The sequence below is a fragment of the Miniopterus natalensis genome, chromosome 1 (assembly GCF_054644295.1).
Source record: "Miniopterus natalensis isolate mMinNat1 chromosome 1, mMinNat1.hap1, whole genome shotgun sequence".
Lineage (NCBI taxonomy): Eukaryota > Metazoa > Chordata > Mammalia > Chiroptera > Miniopteridae > Miniopterus > Miniopterus natalensis.
Window position 1 is genome coordinate 153,296,419 of NC_142081.1, and position 22,176 is coordinate 153,318,594.

The 22,176-nt window shown below is 35.3% G+C and overlaps 1 protein-coding gene and 1 non-coding gene across 2 annotated transcripts in view; one reads left to right on the forward strand and one right to left on the reverse strand.

The window, feature by feature from the left end:
- LOC148094449 (small nucleolar RNA SNORA29) lies at positions 1 to 109 on the forward strand. The gene has a single exon (XR_015716513.1). It is a non-coding gene; the product is annotated as a small nucleolar RNA SNORA29 (small nucleolar RNA).
- Positions 110 to 5,349: 5,240 nt separating this feature from the next.
- NUDT9 (nudix hydrolase 9) overlaps positions 5,350 to 22,176 on the reverse strand; it is a 31,899-nt gene continuing 15,072 nt past the window's right edge. Inside the window, exons 3-8 of the mRNA XM_016213098.2 lie at positions 21,086 to 21,181; positions 19,072 to 19,158; positions 15,037 to 15,148; positions 13,244 to 13,390; positions 12,008 to 12,092; positions 5,350 to 8,326 (exon numbers count right to left, since the gene is read on the reverse strand). Coding sequence (XP_016068584.2) covers positions 8,148 to 8,326; positions 12,008 to 12,092; positions 13,244 to 13,390; positions 15,037 to 15,148; positions 19,072 to 19,158; positions 21,086 to 21,181 — 706 coding nt within the window. The 3' untranslated portion in view covers positions 5,350 to 8,147. The remainder of the gene's footprint in view (positions 8,327 to 12,007; positions 12,093 to 13,243; positions 13,391 to 15,036; positions 15,149 to 19,071; positions 19,159 to 21,085; positions 21,182 to 22,176) is intronic.

A 22,176-nucleotide genomic window follows, 5' to 3' on the forward strand; every position in this document is an offset into this window, starting at 1 on the left:
TTTCCCGTTTGATTACAGTTTCCTCTAACGGGGGAGATTGAAGTTGCTGTGACCTGAAGAGGAGAATCTATTGTGCCTCCTCCTTTGTGAAATGGCTGAACAGGAAAAATCAGGGAAAGAGTGAACTTCAGAGAAACTGATAGATTTGCAAGAATTATCAACACATACAACAGATTCCTGGGCCTTAGGCTTGACTAATTAAGCAAAATAAGCATACCTCCTGAAAGAAAAAAATTATGAAGATTTAAAATCCACTAGAATCTAACATCCACCAATTAGAAGATGGGCTCCCTGAGAGCACATAATTGTTCAACAAATACTGGATGGGTGGGTGGGTGGGTGGGTGGATGGATGGATGGATGGGTGGATGATGGATGGGTGGATGATGGATGGATGGATGATGGATGGATGATGGATGGATGGATGGATGGATGGATGGATGGATGGATGGATGGATGATGGATGGATAGATGGATGATGGATGGATGGATGGATGGATGGATGGATGGATGGATGGATGGATGGATGATGGATGGATGGATGGATGGATGGATGGATGGGTAAATGGATGCATAAATGAGAAGAAAAAAAATGTTCACATTTTATTTTATTCACAGTTCACTTCTTTTCTTTTTTGTAGTTTCCAATTCCTCTTCCTTTTCCTTTTCCATTTAATCCAAATCAGGTAATTATACTTAAAGTTCCCTTTTTAAAAGTATTTAAATGAATACAAAACTTGAAAATTCTTTAATCAGAGAGGAATTTGATACCAAGAATTAATGGTTGTCATTCTTTCTGGGGGATCATTAGTAATTGATATTTTGCCTGATTTGAGTCTTTTAACATATAAATCTCACATACCCTTGAAAACTACCTAAGACCTCAAGTTTTCTTAATTATGTAGAGGGAACCTAAGACGCCAGTAGAAAAAGCATTTGAAGTCAGATAACCTGGGGGTGCAAGCTCTGCAATTTAGTACTTTGAAGTAATCTCAAACTCCTTTGAAACTTACTTTGTTCTAGAAGAAATAGTTAAAATTATTTACTTACAAAGTCCATTTTACCTCTTTAATTTTATGCTTACATTTGTCATTAACATGAGGAAAATGAATTCTTGTAAAAATGGAATCTGTTCTAAAAGCCTTTGAACTAGATTTAAGATGGTCATGGTATAAAAGGATTGTTGAAATTTTACTTTTGACCGAATTTTATTGAATCAAGAATAATTACATATGACAAGACTGACTCATTTCACAAACCAAAAAAACAAGTTGTGTATATGATGGCAATTTTTCCTAAAATTGTAGGAAATGACATTAAACTTTTCTTTCATAAAGAAGTGATCCCAAAATATAGCCTTTTTCCAACCCAGTAAGCATAAGTTTAATACTCTTTTCAAAAAGAGCATTACATCTGGAGCCAACAACAAAAAAAATGGGGAGTAGGCTACGGGGATTTACTTAAAATATTAGTGAATATGAATTTCAAGGACACAATTTTAGAAATGCTAAGAATTCTAAAAAGCATGTTTTCATTAATCAAGTTAATATAAAATGTATAACATAGAAAAGATAGATAAAATGCTGAATTACACTGCCTTGATTACTTGATTCTTTCTTTTATTTTAGATCCTGACACCTAATGATCTTATATCGGTAAATATATTCTAGTCTGTTAACCTATAAAGTTTATAAAAATATTACATTCAACACCCTACATAAGATGAGCCAGTTCATCATGAAAATTACTGTCTTTATTATTCAAATTCATTTGGAAACAAAATAAAGCATGTCTGTTAAATTCAAAAATGAAAAACAATATCAGTGCCTGCGAACAGTTCTATGTTCATTAATTCAATTCATCCAAACTATACATCAGCAAAACTACCTCTTCTACCATTGACAAGGGTGAAAGTGAAGTCAAAAGACTTAAGTTATAAAATGAACTGCTGTAGGAGATGAAATAGACTTGATTATTTCTTCACTAGCAAAGCATTAGCATCAACCTATAATCAAAGATAAAAATTAATCTTATCCTAATCTTTGACAAAGATTATCAAATCTAAATCCCAACAGATAATTTCTTACTGAATTGCACCTCATTCAACTTTTTAAGGAGGACTTTTATTGCTACAATATGTTATTCAGAATCTTAGTTTACAAAAACACAGGAGAAATACTCGGGTGAAGTTACAAAAGATATTTTAAAATTCTATTTGCCGGTCTAAAAAATACTTTTCACACTTAAACATTTTCTGAAATCAAGACACATCTCAGCAGATATGTACATTTTCATCTAGAATCTTCTTTTTCTTTAAAAGTCTATCATTAACTAAATGGTACGTTTTACAATTGTGGTATCTTAGAATCAGGGACATATAGTATTTTGTAAAAATGTCAGACAGTCAGGCCTAAATCATCTGTGCGCCCGAGTTAAAATTTTCAAGATTCGTCTATACAGACTGTTTAAAGTCTACCATCTTAAAGAATACTAAAGTGTCCCAGAAACTTTTAGGACAAACAGGTAGCTTCTGAGCCTAAGAAGCCAAGTCTTTTGAGTTCAAATAGCTAAGTGCTCTTCCCACAATCCCTTCTGTTTAAGCAGCATTACAGTCCAACTCCAAAAGGAAAATCAAAAATTCTAGGGTATTTCTAACTAAAAATGTTTTAGGAAACTACTTTCAATGATTAATTATTGGTAATTACAAAATTAGCAAATTCATCTTTACATCAAAACATGGTTAAACAAGTACTGGTGTGGTTAAAAATCCTAAATTCTAATCTCATTGTTAAAATTAAATTATCTATGTGACCATGGGTAAATAAATGTATGTATCTGACTCCAAGGTCCTTTCCAGTGAAAATATTGACTCCTCAAACACGACTCATTCAGATTACCTAGATCTGAACATTTAATGCCTATTTATATTTTATTCTTCTGAACTTTTAAAAAGCGCCATTGGCCACAACCCATCCTGGAAGAAATCCTGATAGAATAATTTATAGAAACTGCTATATCTTCATGGCCATAAGCTTTTTTTCTCTCCCAGTGATCCTAGTTAAGTCAGGGAGCAGGAAAAGGCACCCTCAGAGAACAAACATTACCTCAGGTCAGGTCAAGAACCAGTGGGGACAGTTTTCTACAAATAGAGATTTGCCTTGGTTGAAAGATCAATCCTTTGAGCAAACAGCCAGTCTCTTAAAAGAGAAAGACCTCATGTGGAAGCTACGAAGCAATACTTTTCCAGTGAAACTGGTTGTGTAAGGAAACCCTTGGAGCAAAGCATTCATAGTTGTCCTAAAATGTCGGTTCAAACATCACTCACATGGGGAACTTGTATAGCTTACGAAAGCACTTGTATGGATGCGTACACAGTGAGTTTCTTAACCATTCATTTCAATTCTCTCTCTTCAGGTATAGTGAATAGTTACAAGGCGATTACAGGAAAATAGTTCTGCAAATTAAGGGAATTTATTTTTGTTTGTTTTTTCTGTTTATTAGCATTTATTAACACCAACAGTATTAAGTTAAACAAGCAAGTCACTAAATAGCCAAGGTGTTAAATTGTCTCTGGTGTTACAGGTGACTTTTTTACCAATTTCTCCATTTTTTAATTATAGTTGACAGAATTAAGAGAATTTAAATTTAGATACTGTGTATTCATTTTAAACTCTTACATCATACAAATAAAAAACTAAGTAGTAAAACGGAATTAATTTTTCACTAAAAACAAAGATTTTCATATAGAAAATATTTTAACTTATCTATGTTCTAAGTTAAAAATAAGTTCAAAAAATAAACCCACTGACAGCACTGATCATTGATTTTTCTTCTTTCACAGTTAATCACTTCTATTTTGAACCAACTCCTGGTAAGTCCATATTAATGTCTAAGCTATTATAAACTATAAATCTATTTAATGAAATTAAGATAATATCTTTACTTTTTTATTTTTAGGGCCTCCTTGGGGTAAGACTTCATTTCTATGGTTATGTTGATAAAAGTATAAAAGTAAGTGACATTTAATCTCAGAAAAGGTAAGAATAATTCTTGGGAACCATAAAAACATATGGCAAAATCAAACCCAACTGATCTAACCAAATTAGAGCTCATGAATTATAAACTCAGTTTCCTCCAAGATCTTTAGATTAGAATTTCTGCAGGTCTAAAAGGTATTTTTTTCATAATGCCCATGGTATTAGACATTTCTGTTTACAGAAACATATGCAATCTTAGGTTAAAAAGTTTCAAACAGTAAATTTTACCTCAAGCTTATTGTTTTCTTATGGACAATTCATAGTCAGCAGTGAGGAAAGCCTGTTGTGAAACTAGCAAATCTAGAAATGTCTGCTCTCAAGGCAGGGCAGCCCGTCTCCTTAACACACAAGCATTGGCTCGCTGGATGAAAAGGCTACGATACGAACCTTGAGGCTTCCACTTTGAGTCTCACCCAAGTTTGCTTTCATTAAAACATATACAAGCCCAGCCAGGGTGGCTCAGCAGTTGAGCATGGACCTAGGATCCAGGAGATCGAGGTTCGATGCCCAGTCAGGGCACATGCCCGGGTTGCGGGCTTGATGCCCAGTTGGGGGCATGCAGGAGGCGGCCGATCAATGACTCTCTCATCATTGACGTTTCTCTTTCCCTCTCCCTTCCTCTCTCTGAAATCAATAAACATATACTTAAAATAAAATATATACGGAAAAGAGATCAGGTATTTTTTAAATATCTGAATTAATGTCAATCAAAATTATGTACAGTATGTATTTAATCTACCTAGAGAGAAGCTGATGAATCAAAATACAATTCCAATATTGAGAAAGGAACTGGATTTCACCTGTTTGCCTTCTAACAAGTTTCACTGCCCTCTAGTGCTTATTTAGTGTTTCCTACCAATTAAATGTTCTTATCAGGTCCTCAAGTTCCAAGTAGGAAGAATTATGTCTATATTGCAGAAAAGATAGTTGAGGATTCAATTTATGAACATTTAGGTAGAAGAGAGCCACATTATTCTCTACCTCCCAATATATAGGATCATACCAATACTAATCCATCAGCAGGAAAATAACCCTAATGTGGGAGATAAGGGAGGAGGCAAAGGAAAAATTATGGCAAAAATACCTTCATATAATAACTATAATCTGTATCATTTATTTCGACAGAAATAATTTTCTCACTACTATGTCAGAAGTTATATAAGGTTAGTGAAAACTCCTTTCAAGCACTATTATACATTTTAAATATTTTTATCTTAAGAGTTTAATAGCTTCAGATTGTATACATATTGGTAAATTAATATGGAAGTAGGTGTAAACAAGACCAAATTAATACAAATGCATTCTTCAAAGGATGTATTTTAAAATCAGTTTATTAAAACTTCACAAATATTTTAGAATATACCAATCACTTTAAGTCCTTATACTGTAAGACAGAGTAGCATTTAGCCCCTGAAAGTGGTTAGAGTTTCAAGTGCCCCCTTTAGCTACCAAATATTTCGATTTTTAGATAGTTGTGATCTTATGTAAGTTTAGCATATGCTTCTATTTGAGTTTAGAAAGCTTTCACATCTCAAGAATACCTGCTGGCAAGACAAACACTACTTATCCTTAGGTTAAGATATTATCAAATAAATTGTCTTTGGGACAAATTATGCAACCCATTTCAACAATGCTAGCCAAATCAGACGTGGCCTTTAATTTCAAGTCACAAACCATAACTGTATTACATATGGGTAATATTACTATTAAGTAATATATAATCTTCCAAACCACACACCTAAAGTAACATCATACAAGCTTCATAACCTTAGCGAGAAATACAGTAGACAGTAAGTTTTGGAACCAGGATTCAAATCCTAGTTCTGTCCCTTACTGAGTAAACCTTGGGGCACCCCTTCTAAATACCACTTTCATCTGTGAAATGGGAATACTGCCTAACTTCACAGGACTGTTGTGAAGATTAAGTGATATAATATAGATCTGACAAATGGTATCTATTATTACTATTTTACTAAATGTCTCTAAAAAACAAAAATATTCTTTATATCTCAAATATAAAAAAAGCAAATACATAAGCAATATTGCCTAGTAATATAGGAACAGATACTACTCCAGAAATGTTTTAAGCTAAAATTTTAATCCGGTTTTTCTCTATTATAGATGGTACTGGCTACTAACAGTTATCAGAAGATATCTACTTCTATCTATAATTTATAGTAGCAGTTTTATCATTTTGCAAACTTTATAAATGTTCCAGTGAAAACTCCCAAGTGCCACAAAGAATTTATTATCTATAGACCATGTGCTTCTGTTCTTCTTTAAATAAAGTTTTAATATAACCTAGTATCTTTACTAATGTCAGTTTAAATGTATCAAAACTGTTAAACAGTCCTAGCAGGTATGGCTCAGTTGGTTGGGCTCAAAAGGTTGCCAGTTCGATTCCCAGTCAGGGTACATGCCCGGGCTGGGGGATGGATGCCCGGTGGGGGATGTGCTGCAGGCAGCCCATGGATGTTCCACTCTCACATCGATGTTTCTCTCTCTCCCTCTCCCTTCCTCTCTCTCTAAAAAATCAATAAAAAATCTTTTTTAAAACAACTATTAAACATAAGTATGTCATTCTTGAAGAAATTGCTCTAACTTTCTCAGGAGCTTTTGTAAGCCATTTCAATTTTACAGAATTCTCTGCAGTGCCAGAAAGAAGCAATTCCTTCCTGCCAAACAGTAGAAGTAGAATCACTCTTTCATGCTGGGAGGTAGTCCTACCCCTCATCTGATGAGCATGTCATCCTTTTCAGGCACAAGTCCCTTTTTACATACCCAGGGACCAGGATTCTAAGGATTTTAGGAAATTAATACTGTACATGAACCTTAAAACTCTTCCAGAGGGGTTCAAGGCAAACATCCAGAAACCAAACATTCTAATTTTTCTCGGCAAAATTGAGTCACACTCTGGGAAAAAAGCTTCCTGTCAGTTCAGTTTTACCACCAAAGGAATTTTAACACTAAATCAGAAAAAAAAAAGAAACCCAAAATCTTGTGATTTACCTTAGCCCTAGTTCTGTCCTCTAGCTACAGAGTAATCCTAATACCATTTTCAAGTGTTTAAAGAAAAGACAACCATGTCTCTATCCCCTAAATCTTCTTTTCTTCAAATGTCCATCTGTGGTCCAACTGAATGAAGATGGAATTAAGACAGACCCTGCTTCAGGCTGGCAAGACTTGATATCATGGGACAAGGCAGTGTTATTTTCCTTTCTCCCCCCACCCCCAAGAACACCCAGAACACCAACTCTTTTCCTTTTCTCTGGGAATTATGTTAAGTGAGCCCCTCAAAAGCCTATTTCAATCCCTAATATGGCCTACCTAACAAAAGCACTGACCCCAACGACCTCCCCCTCTGTCTGTCTGACTTCAATTCCTTTTTGAACATCTATTTGAATTCATTTATAACATACACAGTTACAACAGAGTAAAATAAATATATTAATTTACATTACTAATTTCCTAGACATGTTTTTACTTCAGAATTTTTGAAAAGGAGAACATAGGATTCATTCATCTTTATTGACTAAAAGAGGGCTGAAATTTTCTCCTAAAACTGAAGACTCTAAAGACAAGAATACATAGTTTCCATTTTTGAAATTGGTTTCAACAAGATCATATGAAGCAAACTGAGAAGCAACTAATTAAAAGGTAACTCAGATTACAGGATGGTGGTGCCCGGAAAGGAGCTGGGTGTGGCAGGCATATCCTTCAGACCACCAAAGAGTGGGGAACAAAACAACAGAACCGACAAACAAGAACCAGGCGGAAGTTATGGCGCATCAGAAATTGATCTTAATTCATATTACGATTCTTCAGAGCATCCAAGCTGTTTAAATCTGGTTAAAGGCATGCTTAAGTTGAATACATATAAAATATGATTGTTAATATTTCTGACTGGAAAGCAGAAAATACCATGTTGCATTTCACCATATTTACTAATCTTGTTCTGATGTAAAACTTTCTAAACGAAAATAGTTTTTAAAGTGAATAAAATAATTTCCAAGTCACCACCCCTGCCCACTTGCTCATATGAGTTCTATGATGTTGTCTTCTTTGCAGTACATGTTCCTTTGTTGGCTTCTGGCTTAGATGAGGTTGTGAGCTATAACCCACGGCAGTCAGTTTCAGAGTCCTCACTCCAGTGTGCGTCTCGTTTCTCTGCCACAAGTTTGATGAACTGAGAGTGACTAGCATAAAGCTTGAGTTTATCACTGATGTCCACCCACTTCACTTTTCCAGCATCATCTCCAGCTTCGAGGGTGAGGTTATCCATTATCTCACCTGGTTACCAAAGAAAAAACATCATCAAGAAAAAATAATTCATTTATTCATTTCTTTTTAAGCATAACTCTGTATCTTCAAGTATTCTTACTAAAAATAAGTAAATCACTGTCTTAGGTGGCCAAGTGAATTAAAAACTAGGATATTCCAAATTTTCCAAATGCCCAAATTTTAACCAAGTTTCTAAATTTTAAGTAGAGGCACCAGTAAGAAAGCTTTTCTTTTTAGAAAGTAAGAATATTACCCTAAAATTTTTTCATATTAAATAAGCATGAAAATAAATTCCAGAGGAATTCAAGATTTAAATGTAAAAAAACCCAAAAACAAAAAAACAATTATTGGTGACTTGTTGTATAGTCTTAGGGTAAGTGAACATTTCCAAGTATGACACCAAATCAGAAAACATAAAAGAAAATATAATTATATTAATTAAAAATAAGAGCTCTCAGTCACTCCTGGGAATGTAAATGGCATACCTCCACTGCATAATTTGGCAATGTTTATCAAATGCTTTTAAAATGCAAATGCTCTCTGATGAGCGTTCATCCAATAAGGATCAGAGTGCCTCTTACGCACCAGATTCTGTACTAGACACTGAGGATACAACGAACAATCCAGCAATTCCACTTCAAAGAATTTATCCTAAGGAAATAAAAATACAAGCCTATTCAAGTATTCAAGCAGCATTATTTATAACCCAAAAGGAAAAAGTGGACATAACCAAACTTTCCATCTACAGGTCACAGATGAAACAAATGATGGGACAGTGACACAATGGACTTCCACACAATCATTAAAAATGAAGCAAATCTGTATATCTTGGCACAGAAAGATGAGAAGCAGTTGTGAAGATCACAGCCCAGGAGCCCAGGCTCACTAAAAGGCTGATTTCTCCTGTGATTCTCCTCCCCACACCTTACACCACACCAACAGCACTCCTGTGTAGTAACAGGGGAATACATCGGAAAGAAATGCATGGCTCAGAACTTACTTAACAAGCCTCTAGGGAAACCCAAACACTACAGGGGAGACGAAAACAAGAACACCGTAGAAAATTTTAGTTTCTGACACAACTACAGCAAATACAAGCACAGCCTGACTCAAACATAAAAAACACCTCACACCGAAGGCCTTTTTGCTTCAGCTCCTAACCCTTTTCCTGAATATATCTTGTCTAGCTTTCAAAAAACACTACAAAGGCATACTAGAAGGCAAAAAGCACGGTCTGAAGAGACAAAGCAAGTGTCAGAATCAGGCTCAGATGGAGCAGAGATCTGGGAGTTACCAGGCCAGAACTACTTTAAGTGTAAGCAGAGAATAGGAGGGTGAAAACCGTGATTTGAGTGAGTCAACCTCTAGAGCACCCTTAGTCACTGCTTTTAATTAAATTTATCAGTACGTAAGTCGTACAGACCTGCTTCTAAGTGACACTTGCATGCTTCTCCCTCTGAAATATTTCTAAGTTCTTAATACCAGGGTGAACTCTTCTAATACTTTGGTTAGGGTAATTGCATAGCATTCATGGAAATGGTGCTAGGAGTTTCCCCAAGTTCAACAAGCAAAAGCATAGAATGTGAAAGTGACAGATCTTCTAGCCCCAGCCAATTTTATAAGTAAAAAAAAGTGTGTCCAAGAGAACAAGTGATTTGCACAAAGTTACACAGCTCAGAAAAGATTCAATGAGTAGAACATTCAGTTCTTTGATATGTTACCCTCATTTCATTATGCTACAGAGGATAACAATATATTTAAAATGTCATCCAATTTAGTAATAAAATGTTTCAAAAGAGGCCATTCGCCCTGGCCAATGCGGCTTGGCTCATTAAGCGTCATCCCAGGCACCAAGAGGTTGCCCATTCAATTCCCAGTCAGGGCACATGCCCGGGTTGTGGCTCAGTCCCAGGTAGGGGTCGTGCAGGAGGCAGCTGATCAATGTTTCTCTCTCATTGATATTTCTCTCTCTCTCCCTCTCCCCTCCTCTCTAAAATCAATAAAAACACATTCTTTAAAAAAAGGGCCGCCTGGCTGGGCATGGCTCAGTGGTTGAGCATTGACCTAGGATCCAGGCGATCGGGGTTCGATTCCCGGTCAGGGCACATGCCTGGGTTGCGGGCTCGATCAGTAACTCTCTCATCATTGATGTTTCTCTCTCTCTCCCTCCCTCCCCTTTCCTCTCTGAGATCAATAAAGATAAAAAAAAAAAAAAAAAAAGGCCATTCAATATATAAAGATCATAATTTTTTCCCCCAATACATCCCCATTGACTTCAGAGAGAGAAAGAGAGAAGGAGAGAGCTGAAACACCAATGATGAGAGAGGCGTCACTGATCAGCTGCCTCCTGCACGCCCCCAACTGGGGATGGAGCCCGCAACCCATGTGCCCTGACCGGGAATCGAACCACGGTCTCCTGGATCCTAGGTTAATGCTCAACCACTGAGCCATGCCCAGCCAGGCAATAATAATTTTTTAAGATAGATGTCCCCTCTCTTTTTATAACAGATTTTATTTCCCCAATCCCTGCAAATTTTTAAACCCATAGACCAGAAAAAGCATTCACTTTAAATTTTTTTAATATCTGGAGTGTTTTTTGGTATTGTTTTGTTTTAATAATGCATGTGCGGACAAAAAGGGGTCACACACTAAACCTGACAAGCCCAAAGGAGGCCTAGGCCTGGGTGGCAGCCTTACAAACTCAGAGGCCAAAAGTAACCACACAGGATGGTCTGAAATTAAAACTTTTTAACTAAAAGCAGTTTATGGTGGGTAGTCATGTCCTAGGCTAAAATCTTCCCTGACAAAAGTCAATCTTCACCTCAATTGAGCCTGTCTACTGTCTTTTTTGCATCTACAGTAATATACCTTTGGAATGTCACAGTAAATTCCTTTTCCTGGACCCCTCAAAGCATAGGCAACCACAGAGCAGAGACCACACATCCCCTCACTGTTATTGTTATCGTGGTAATTGTTGGCTGTTAGCTATCCTGTACCCACCTATGTAAAAGAAGTATGTGTCTATCACTTTACTTTTTATCCAATCCCAGAAGTTTCCCCCCTCCCCTCACTTTGCTTTTCCCTGCCTCCCTAATCTGTCACCAACAGATTTCATGTAACCCCTGAAGCCTCCTCTTTTGACAGTAATGTATAAAACAAGGTCCAAAACTGACATTTTTCTGGAGCATTTCCTCCATTCATTGAGGTTTTGCTTCCCGGAAATTGTCATCAGTTTGGCTCAAATGAACTTACAAAAATTCTCTATAGGTTTGAATGTTTATTACGTTGACACATGCATGTTATAAAATTATTTCAAACAGTAAGACAGATATAAATCCTTTTTTTTCATTCTAGCCACACTTCCTACCCAAATCTCCAGTTGCTTTTGTTTTTATTTTATACATATGGACTTATACAATTTGACAATTTTAAGGCACATAATTTTAGTCCATAAATTCAATCTTAATTTTATATACTACCAATGGATTAAAGAAAATTAGATACTGTAACACTTTTAAGGCTTTCTTCTATGTATTCTTTTAATTTTGGTTCATATAAATATAATCCTATAATCAGTATTTAACTGGCTTAAGATGCTAAAATAGTCCAGACTTAATTATGCCCTAGCAGACTGCTAAACTTAAACTGATCCTCTAACCCAGTCAGTTTAAAAAACATAAGTAAAATTACCTGTTTCATCATGATAGTTCACAGCTTCTGTCTCCATCCATGCATTATCAGTGTTTCGAGGATCGTCAACATATCCTTTATATATCTATTTTTAAAAGGAGGCAGACAAAAAAATCAGTGAAGGGTGAAACAGGAATGGGTAGAGCAAAAGCATGTTACCTTCATAAAATCAGCAATGTAAATACTCTGCTCCAAAGAAGTGTGCATATAATTAACTTAACTGTTCACTTAAAACAGTTAAGATGATAAATTATATGTTAAGTGTTTTTTACCACAATAAAAAGAGAAATATAAATACCATAAAACCTTTAACATAGCATTCCTTATGCTTATTTTAAATTTCACAGGGAACAATATTCTCAAAAACCTTTGAGGGAGCTTTAAAATTCACAAAACCCTCAATACCTCAGATTCTAATTCCAGAATTTAGTAACAATAATATTTGAGCCATATGGTTTCTTTAAAGTCTTTATAATTTAAGTATTCTTCTGCTTTAATAATTTCTGTGATTATCATTTCAGACATACAAAGACAGATTCTTCTAGTTAAACGAGATCTACAAAGTTAAATATTAGTAAAGACTAATATTTAAGCTATTAATACATGAAAAGATTGGATCCAGCTATTTAACAAAATGTGAACAAAAAAACTGGACAATACAGATAATTAAGAAATCACAATTCTAGAAAGAAAACAAAGCAATCCAAACAAAAGCCAACTAAAAAAGATTAGGAAATAGGTCCTTTTCCTTATTATTAGTGTGCATATGCTTTTCAAGGTGATTTTTAAAATCTTTACAAAGGCTATGTAGACAAAACAAAAATGGGACTTAAATGGTTATAAACCAGAGAAACTCTGAATAACATAATTTCAAATGTAAATGTCCTTTCAAAAGAGCTGAATTCATGCAGAAAAAATTTTTAATGTTTTCTATTGGATGGGTGAGCTCGGTGTTACATTAGCTCACACCCAGTCTAAAGAAAGCCTAAGAGAAAAAAATGTATTATAATAAATGATGCAAATGAAGTAAAGTTGGGCTATAAAACTAAGTAGAAACCTATTTACGGTGAAGATCTACTGCAATTTAAGTTGTTTTTATGAATACGCATTACAAATATACAAGTAGTTCACTTTATTCAGAAAATAGAGAATGATCTACCAGATTTCCAGGTGAACTATAAGTAATTCTCACTAATGCACAGGACCAAATCTTTCCTAGGAACCACCATTTCTTACCACTAGATGTTCCTGGCTGAAGAGTTTATGTAACTGTTCCTCTAATTTTCTTTTTTCAGCACTGGATTTCTGTAAGGAGTTGAGAGCTTCCTCACCAAATTCTCTTTTCAGTGTAGCACTAATCTTCTCTCCTGGATCCACCATCCCCTGAGAGGCACATTTTTGTTTACAAAAAAAGAAATAAGCTTTAATTCATTCAACAAATATTTACTGAGTGACGCAGTGGACATTTATCTTTTATCTGCCCATAATCAGGAACCCTATTCTTCTGTCATATACTCTTTCCTAAACCATTTGTGCCTAGTAGAAGCAGCCAATCAGGGTACCTCATATATATTTGACCATAGTAATTGGTCCAAGGATAGCCTATGGTAAACTGAGCCAATGAGACTCCTTTCCAGCTAAGGAAGGAAGGCCTGGAGGCAAGAGTGAAAAGAGAAAGTTGATACTTTCCCCATTGCTCATTCAAGTACACCCACACTGACCTCAATGTTCCTAAGATGTGCCAGACATACTCCCACTTTAGGGCCTTTGCACCTGCTCTATTACTTCTGTTCAAGATGCTTTTTCTCCAGACATCCACATAACTCACTCATTTACCACCTTCAGATCTTTACTCAAATGTTACCTTCTCAGGGAGGCCTTCTCTAACCACCCTGTCTAAAGTGGCAAACTCCCCAACACTTCCTGGTCCCCTTCCTTAATACATATAACCTTCTAGCATACAATTATTTATCTTATATTATCTCTCTCCCCCCATGAAGTGTGAGCACCAAGAGGACAGGGATGTTGGTTCATGTTGCTCTGTTGGATCCTCAACGTCTAAATTAGTGGCTGACAAAATATACTGATGAATGACTCTCAAAATGATATCAGTGATAACAGTTCCCTGACTGATCAGAATTTCAAATGACAATAAAAATATAAACTCCTATGATAAAATCACTATTGCGTTTTGCACTCAGCATTGAGTGAAGTTTGACTACTTGGCTTGTAATAAGTAGCCTAAGCTTTTATCACAGTCAGCTGAGATATTCATTTCCATTCCATTTTTATCTTATAAAGAAAAAACCATTCTTGCAGATAGTGGTATGTGTATAAAAAGTCAACCTCTTGTCAGACTATCTCCATTTCACATTATGGCATTAAATATAAAACCCTCTGCCACACACATACATGTTTTTTAAAAGCCATTTAAAATATACCAGTGACATCAAGTCACCAAAAGTACACTCTTCCTGATATTATGGAAATTTTTAAAACTACAAGAAATAGTAAGTTATCTTTTTTATTATGTCTAAAGTTATCAGAATTCAACAACAAAAATGCTAAAAATCTTACCTTGGGCTTGGAGTAGGGGCTGATTTCTGAGCTGGGACCCAACATTAATGAATACCTACTTTACACCAATGCTTGCATGCTATCTCTAGTAATCCTATGAAGTAGATATGATCATCTTTATTGTAAAGATGAGGGTCAGAACTCTGAATCACTCAGCTCAAAGTGGAAAGGCCAGGACATGCGCCTCTGTCTAACTCCAAAGTCCATGTTCTTTCCCAAGGGTTTCAGATTCAGACTCAGATTCTAACAACCTTGTTGTATTATCCTACAGTTGTTATTGACAATGACACTTCATTTCAGTGATGAATGACAAAATAATTACTTATTGAAGTGGTGAGGAATGGAGGGTAGATGGAGTAGAAAAGATCCACACACAATAATCTTTTGGTAAATAAAGCAACTAAAACTAAAAAGAACTTAAAACATTAATTTGATTTAATTTTAATGCTCACCCCTGGGATTGCCCATTCTCCGCAGTCTTTCCTTTTGATTGCAACAAACTGTAAGATGTTTTTCCCAGAAACGGGGTGGGTGATTTTATTTCCACTTCTATCCCTTTTCCATCTGTAAATAGTAATGTAAGATCATAACCAATTTAGAACAAAGACCAAGGTTCTATCTAAGCTTGAGTCAAAGTTATAAAGATGTATTTCTCTTTATAACAGAGTACACATAAATTTACCTATTTCAGCTTCCTTTACCAAAAAGTATTTTGTATTAGAAATATGTCTACTTTCCATAAAAGATATTGTATTCTCCATAATAAAAATTCAGAATATAAAGTTTTTACAGTTTTAAAATACAACCAAAAAAAAGAACTTTAAAAGCACAACAGAATTTAAAGAGAGGGTCATAAAAGCTTTGTTTTTTAAGTCCATAGATCCTTTTCAAGAATTACAGGTAGTGTAAAAGATCTGGTGATATTTGCTTTTCATAGTTCAGAAAAGCAGAGCATATGACACAGGTTCAGCTGTTCTCAAAAGTAGTGCTTCTTAATCTTTTTAAATATATTTTTATTGATTTCCGAGAGAGGAAAGGAGAGGGAGAGAGAAAAAAACATCAATGATGAGAGAGTCATTGATTGGCTGCCTGCTGCACACCCACTACTGGGGATCAAGCCGGAAACCCTAACTGTGCCCTGACTGGGAATTGAACCTCCATCTCCCGGATCATAGGTCTTCGCTCAAGCACTGAGCCTCGCTGGCTAGGCAACTTCTCAATCTTTATACCTCTTTTTAATTAAAAAAAAATCTCACTCTACCCTTAGTTTAAATTTAAATTTGAATTGAATTGCATGTTTTTAAAAAAGTATCAAAGCTATGTTAACTTCAGAATGCACTTTTTCTAACTACAGCCTCTTTCCCAGAGATGTTGATAAATCTCCCCTTCCCCTCCCCTACCCCCACCACATTTAACTCCCTCCACCCAATTTCAAGAATTGTTCTAATAACTCTCTTAGGCAAAGATAAAGATTTTTAACTTCTAATATTAAACTAAAAAAGAAAGCCTATGGTCTAATTATTGTTCTGCAGGAGATTCAATGAAATAAACTAGTTTAGATATGAGTTTCCAAATTTCTTTATATAGTGGCTGACTACCATATCTAACCCATAATTCCTCCCATGGAAGAGCTGATAGTCTGGCAATGGAGCTAGGGATGTAAGTGAACAGATTATAAGCCACAGTCACAGTTTGATAAGGACAATAACTAGAAATGAAAGAAAAATTGGTACAAGAAGACAATATCTGTTTTTAAGGATGCCAGACAGAAAAATCAGAAGCAAGAAACAAAGTTGTAAAATAAAGTGATGTGTTAAAGGAACAGAGTTCCTAGTCTTGCTTTTTGAGAAAATTGTTTACAATATCTTTCACTGGAAAAAAATGTGTTTAAGAAACTGAATGTAGCCCTGGCTGGGTGGCTCAGTTAGTTGGAACATTGTCCTGTATACCAAAAGGCTGTGGGTTCGATTTCTGGTCAAGGCGCAAACCTAGGTTGCAGGTTCAATCCCTGGTAGGGGCCCTTATGGGAGGCAATTCATGTTTCTCTCTTTCTTTCTCTCTCTCTGCCCCCCCTTCCCCTCTCTAAAAAAATCAATTTAAAAAAACATACCCTCAGGTGAGGATTAAAAAAAAAGAGAGAAAGCACAATATTTACAGCCAAATACCTCTGATTCAAATTTCAGATCTACAAGATTTAGGCAAGTCACTTAACCTCAGTGAGTCTCCATTCAGGTCTACAAAACAGATATGTCAATACCTACTTTGAGGAGTTTTGTGAGGAAAAAAATGTAAAAACTAATAAGAGCACCTAGCAAAATGCCTGGAGCAGAGCTATATTTTTTAATCATTTGTTTAGTCTTGTTGATTCTTCAACATCTTTCATTCTTTGTTTCCTTCCTTTGCCACAATCACTCCTCTATTTAGAGGAATTCATCATTTAACATACGCATTACTGACACAGCAAAGAACATCAACCTAGGAGTACGGCTGAAAGCTAGGCTCCACCACTTGTGAGCTCTTTTGTAGCCTGGACGATCTAAGGCTTCAGTTCTCTTACCTGTATAATGACAGAGTTATGCTCAAAAGTCTGCATTTCAAAAACATGACATACAATCACCATGTTTAATTAGAGCCATTATTTGGTTTACCACAGATAAAGATAAGCTAATTAGAGACTATCTTTCAAGTCTCTGACTTCCCTTGCTGCTTCGTGTCCCCTTACTAGCATTCCTCCTTTAAATGCTTCACACCTTCCTGCTTTTAGCAAGCCTCACCAAAATTAGAAAGAAACTGATACTGCCATTAGTATTTACTTACATTATTTTACTTATATTCATTAATAAGAATATATTAACTCTTCCCATCTCATTTAACCCATAAAGTTTCTAAAGGAATTTAGGTGGATAGATAGGTATGTTGATCGTAGATAGGTTAGGTAGATAGATGAGTGGGTGGGTAAGTGGATGGATGGATGAATAAATGGGTGAATAGAAGATAGATAAATGGATAGATGGAAGATAAAACTGAGGTGGGATGTAAAGGGTTAAGAGTAAAGATCCCTTTTGAAAGAGGAACTGAAAGAGCAAGTAAAAGAATCAGATGGGGTGAGTATTGGTACCTCTTCCAGTAACATGGAAATAAGAAAAATAGGCTGCTTTCCTAGAGTTACAATATGAAATCATTATTATAACTTAGATCAGAGAAAAACAAAGTCTCCGGGAAGAAAGAAAGGCTCTTAAAATATCAAAACTAAAAAAGTAAGGATATTTAGGTCATATGCATTATCTAAAGAAGAAAAATAACAATTACATGTGATAAAGGGAGTTGGTCAGTGAAAAAATCCTAAAAATAATTGAAAGTATGACAGAAATGACAGAAATTTTCAGATGTGTTAGAAACATGGTTTCTATGGAGATTTACGCTAAGTCAATCTAAACTTGAGATTCACCCATCTTTTTTATTCTGATTTTCGCTTACCAGGGGACCTTCAGAATATGATTTTGGCCTACCAGGTGGATCTGCTCAGAAAGTGTGCCTTTTCCCTGTTCTGAAACCTTCAGTGTCTCCAGTTCACACTTCTTCACTTTGGCATTTAATATTCTCCACAACAGAATTGTATAAAAATTAACTTAAAGCTCATTTACCACCCACTAGTCTCCTACAAGGGTGTAACCACGCTGACCTGTTCATCATCCCTCAATAATCAAACAGGAATGTGTTACTACGAGGCTTTTTTTCTTAGGCTTCCTCCTGTCCCCCACCCACACCTCAAGTTCAGCTCCAATCCACCTCCTTCACGACACCTTTCTTGGGTGTGCCAGTTTACCATCATCATACCCACATCCAATCTTCTCATTCTCTAAAGCACCCTGCATCACCCACGTTACGTTGACATGTCTTATTTCTTATGTTCCATCTTGCAAATGAAGCCATAGTTCTTCAATGACAGGGCTAAAACTTAGAACTGTTATACTTGTTTATATCCTCCAAAGCTCCTAATCAATTCTGAGAACATATAGATGCTCAATAAGTATCTGGTGAATTAACTTTGGTTAGATAATGCCTAACCTGCTTATACAATAAAGAACTATAGCTTCACACTAAGATCACATCACTATAATTTTACATAGTCCTTTTTAATAGATAGATTTTGTATGTGTACTTATGTATATATACATGTTTGTATGTGTCTATATAAATACATGTATATAAACATTTGTATATATACAAACACATAATACAGGGTATCCCCCAAAAATGTATACACACTTTGAATAATTATATAGGCAGTGTTTATTAAAATACACTTCATTTTCAAAATGCAATAGAACCTAAGGACATAGTGTGTATACCTTTTTTGGGGATATCCTGTATATACATACGTGCATATCTATATAAGTATATGTAAACACGTGGTTACAGTTATTATAGTCTGTATTTTTCCAATCACTGAGCTCCCTGCCACTGAAATTTTTTTTAGCTCTTACCTGGTTATGATGGGATCTGCGGCATGATTTGGGCCCCATCGCCCCAAAAGCCCTCTGCCAACCAAACCTGTCCGTCCCGCAGGATTTCTGGGGGGAAAAACAAAATCAACTGAATGGGTTCATCTTTTTTAACCTAACTTGATATGGCCCAATAAAGGGTAGTAAGAGCAATAAGAAGAATACAGTATCTCCACCCACCCAAGTCCAGTAGCACTATCATAGCTAGCACTGAAAGCACACACTGCCTTATGTTTTTATTTAACTTTTCTTTTGTGCATGTCTTCAGATCGGGGCTTGATCCAGGAGCAGGATCATTTCCAAAGCTGCTCTACAATATAAGAATTTGTTTGTTTTCACCTGTGCTCCTAAGTTCAAAGTGAAACCTTGCTGGACTCTTAAATCTTGTAGGATGAAAGGCTCTGCACCTACTCATCTCTCTCTGAAACAGTGACACTTTATTCAGGGCACTCCCCTCCTCTGCACTCTCTCATCAGCCTCTCTCTACTCTACTCTCCTACAACCCTTTCTATTAAAAAAATTTTTTTTGTTACATATTGAAGTCCACTTTTCCTTAGTGGGTTCTGAATTTTTATTATCAGTAATATATATTTTTTAGCATATAAGGTAGTAATATTACTTAACATTTCAAGATTTCAAGTGTTTCAAGTATTCAATTTTTAAAGAAAACAATTTTAAAGAAGAAAATTTTGTAAAAATGCCAATTTACCATTTAACCTAATGCCAACCCAATATCACAAAGTCTGTCAAATAAACATAACAAGACTCATGCAGGAGCGTTTTTCTTCCAATCAATATTCCTTAAGTGTTCAATTTTCACCATTATGTATCAATGAAATGCCCCAATCTGCAATCTTAACCTATTTAACATTATTTCTTGAGAATGTTAGTTTTAGAGATGACTATGCATGTAACTTGTAAATTAGAAGTTTTGGGAAAGACATACAGGCTACTGTATAGCCTGAGAAGCAGAGAAAGTTGTTTGCAGAGGAGAAATGAAGGCAACATATAAAGAAAAGCAGAGATGAGGCAGAGAGGCAGTCCTGATGGATTTCCAATTTCACCCTTTCCTAAAGTTAGCTGAATTTCTGCTTGAGATGATCCTATAGCCCTACAGTAAAGATAAATCTCACTGTTGCTCTAGGCAAGCTGGAGCCGGCTTCTATTTGTCCAAGAGTCTAGACTAAGGGAACATGCGATCTTGCCTTTGCTGCTTAGCCTTTTGTATGTGTACTTATCTTTTAATATATTTTACCAAGAAAAGAACCTAAGGAATGTCAAATACAAGGACAGTTTGACTTAAAAAGATCCAATAACACAGAAAGGTAAGTTACGACTAAAGAAAGAATTTAGCAAAACTGAAGGGCCAGATTGCAGCAAAAGGAGCTCTTATCAATTTCCTTGTCATGAGGAACAAAGAACACAAACTGCAACGCTTTACAAGAAGAGCCATGATTACAAATCTGTGAGCCTTCCTGTTTTATTCGGGACATGCTAATTTCTACATTTCTTCTAAACTTTTATAATGGAAAATTTTGGAGTTGTGTAGAAAAATCAATTTTAAAAGTATACAAATATTCTTGGTATTACATTATTTGGTTATTTTTACTTTTACTCTTATGTTTGGATAATTCTTACTTTAAGGCATTATCACATTTAATAAATAACTACTTAATATACAATTTTTAATCCTTTCTCTGTTAATTTATTCAATTAATTATTTGTAACTTCAAGGTTGAGTTACAAAAGGACGCATTCAAATCCTGCCTCTGCTGCTTATGAACTATAGATATGCAAATTGCTTACATTCTCTCTCTTTATCTGTAAATGGAACTAGAAATATCCACCTACAGAGTTATTGTGACGATTTAATTAGATCACATATGTAAATTATTTTGTACAATGTCTGGCACACACAAGCACTTGATAAACGTTAATTATACTTTCTACGTTTTGAAGATTCACTACTGTAAAATGTTCCACTCCCAGCACCTACCTAGGTCTTCCGTTTTCAATCTCATACCGGCCATTCTGGCTCTTTCTCTCAACATGCCCGTCTTTTTCATTAAACTTGGGAGAAAAGTTACTTTCACTGTAATGAGAATACCAATGCAAAATAAGAAATAATGGTCCAATACTACCAACAACTTAATAATGCCAGTCAACCTGTTATTTACAATAAGTAGTATCCCTGAAACTAAAATTTTAAGGCTTATTTTTCACTTACAAATCCATCTTACTCCTTCAAATCAGTTTCTGAGAAAAAAAATCTGTTAACCAAAACACGTTATAATACAAGGATATGTATCATAATCCCTCTGGGAAGGACTAATGGCAGAAGAAATGGACTTCCTCCCACATGCTACAAAAAGTCTACATTACTGTTAGCAAGAAGGAATTGTCTGTGTGCAAATTATGGCAATTATTGGTTCCTACGCAGTTCCAAAAGTAAGATTCCTTCTGATATCTCTATTGTCTCAAAGTAATTTTAATTTTTTCAAATGTACAGACTATAATTTTTATCAAAGTAAACCTACAAAACAGTGAATTCATCCCACAAGCTTCATAATAAACATAATGTAAATTAAAATAGATATGCTGAAAATGTTCTAGATCTTAATTTGGGTATTAGTTACAGAACTATATAAACATAAAATTTGACTGAGCTTCACCTGCACGCTTAAGAAGTGTGCACTTTACTGCATTAATGTCAGATCTCAACAAGAACATTTTAAAAACATAAGTAAACTACTTTCCTTACCATTATGAAATCACTGACATAACTGCATGTCAGTGAATAAAAAGTTGTATAGCACTGGATAGTTCCTGGACAATTCTGACATAAGTTTCACTTTTTCCTTCCTTTAATTCCAGTAAGTGAGCACAGAAATATTTGTGCTCTGTTTTGGGAATAATTTCCAATTTAAATAATACATACATTCTCTCAAGACTTCTAACTAATCTTCCATCTAACCCACAAATAAAAAGAATTAAGTGTTAAAATTATGAAATTATAAAACCAGAATTATAATGCTCTTGGGTCTCCAGAAATTAACCATTAAAATTAAAAATCACAAACTTAATTAC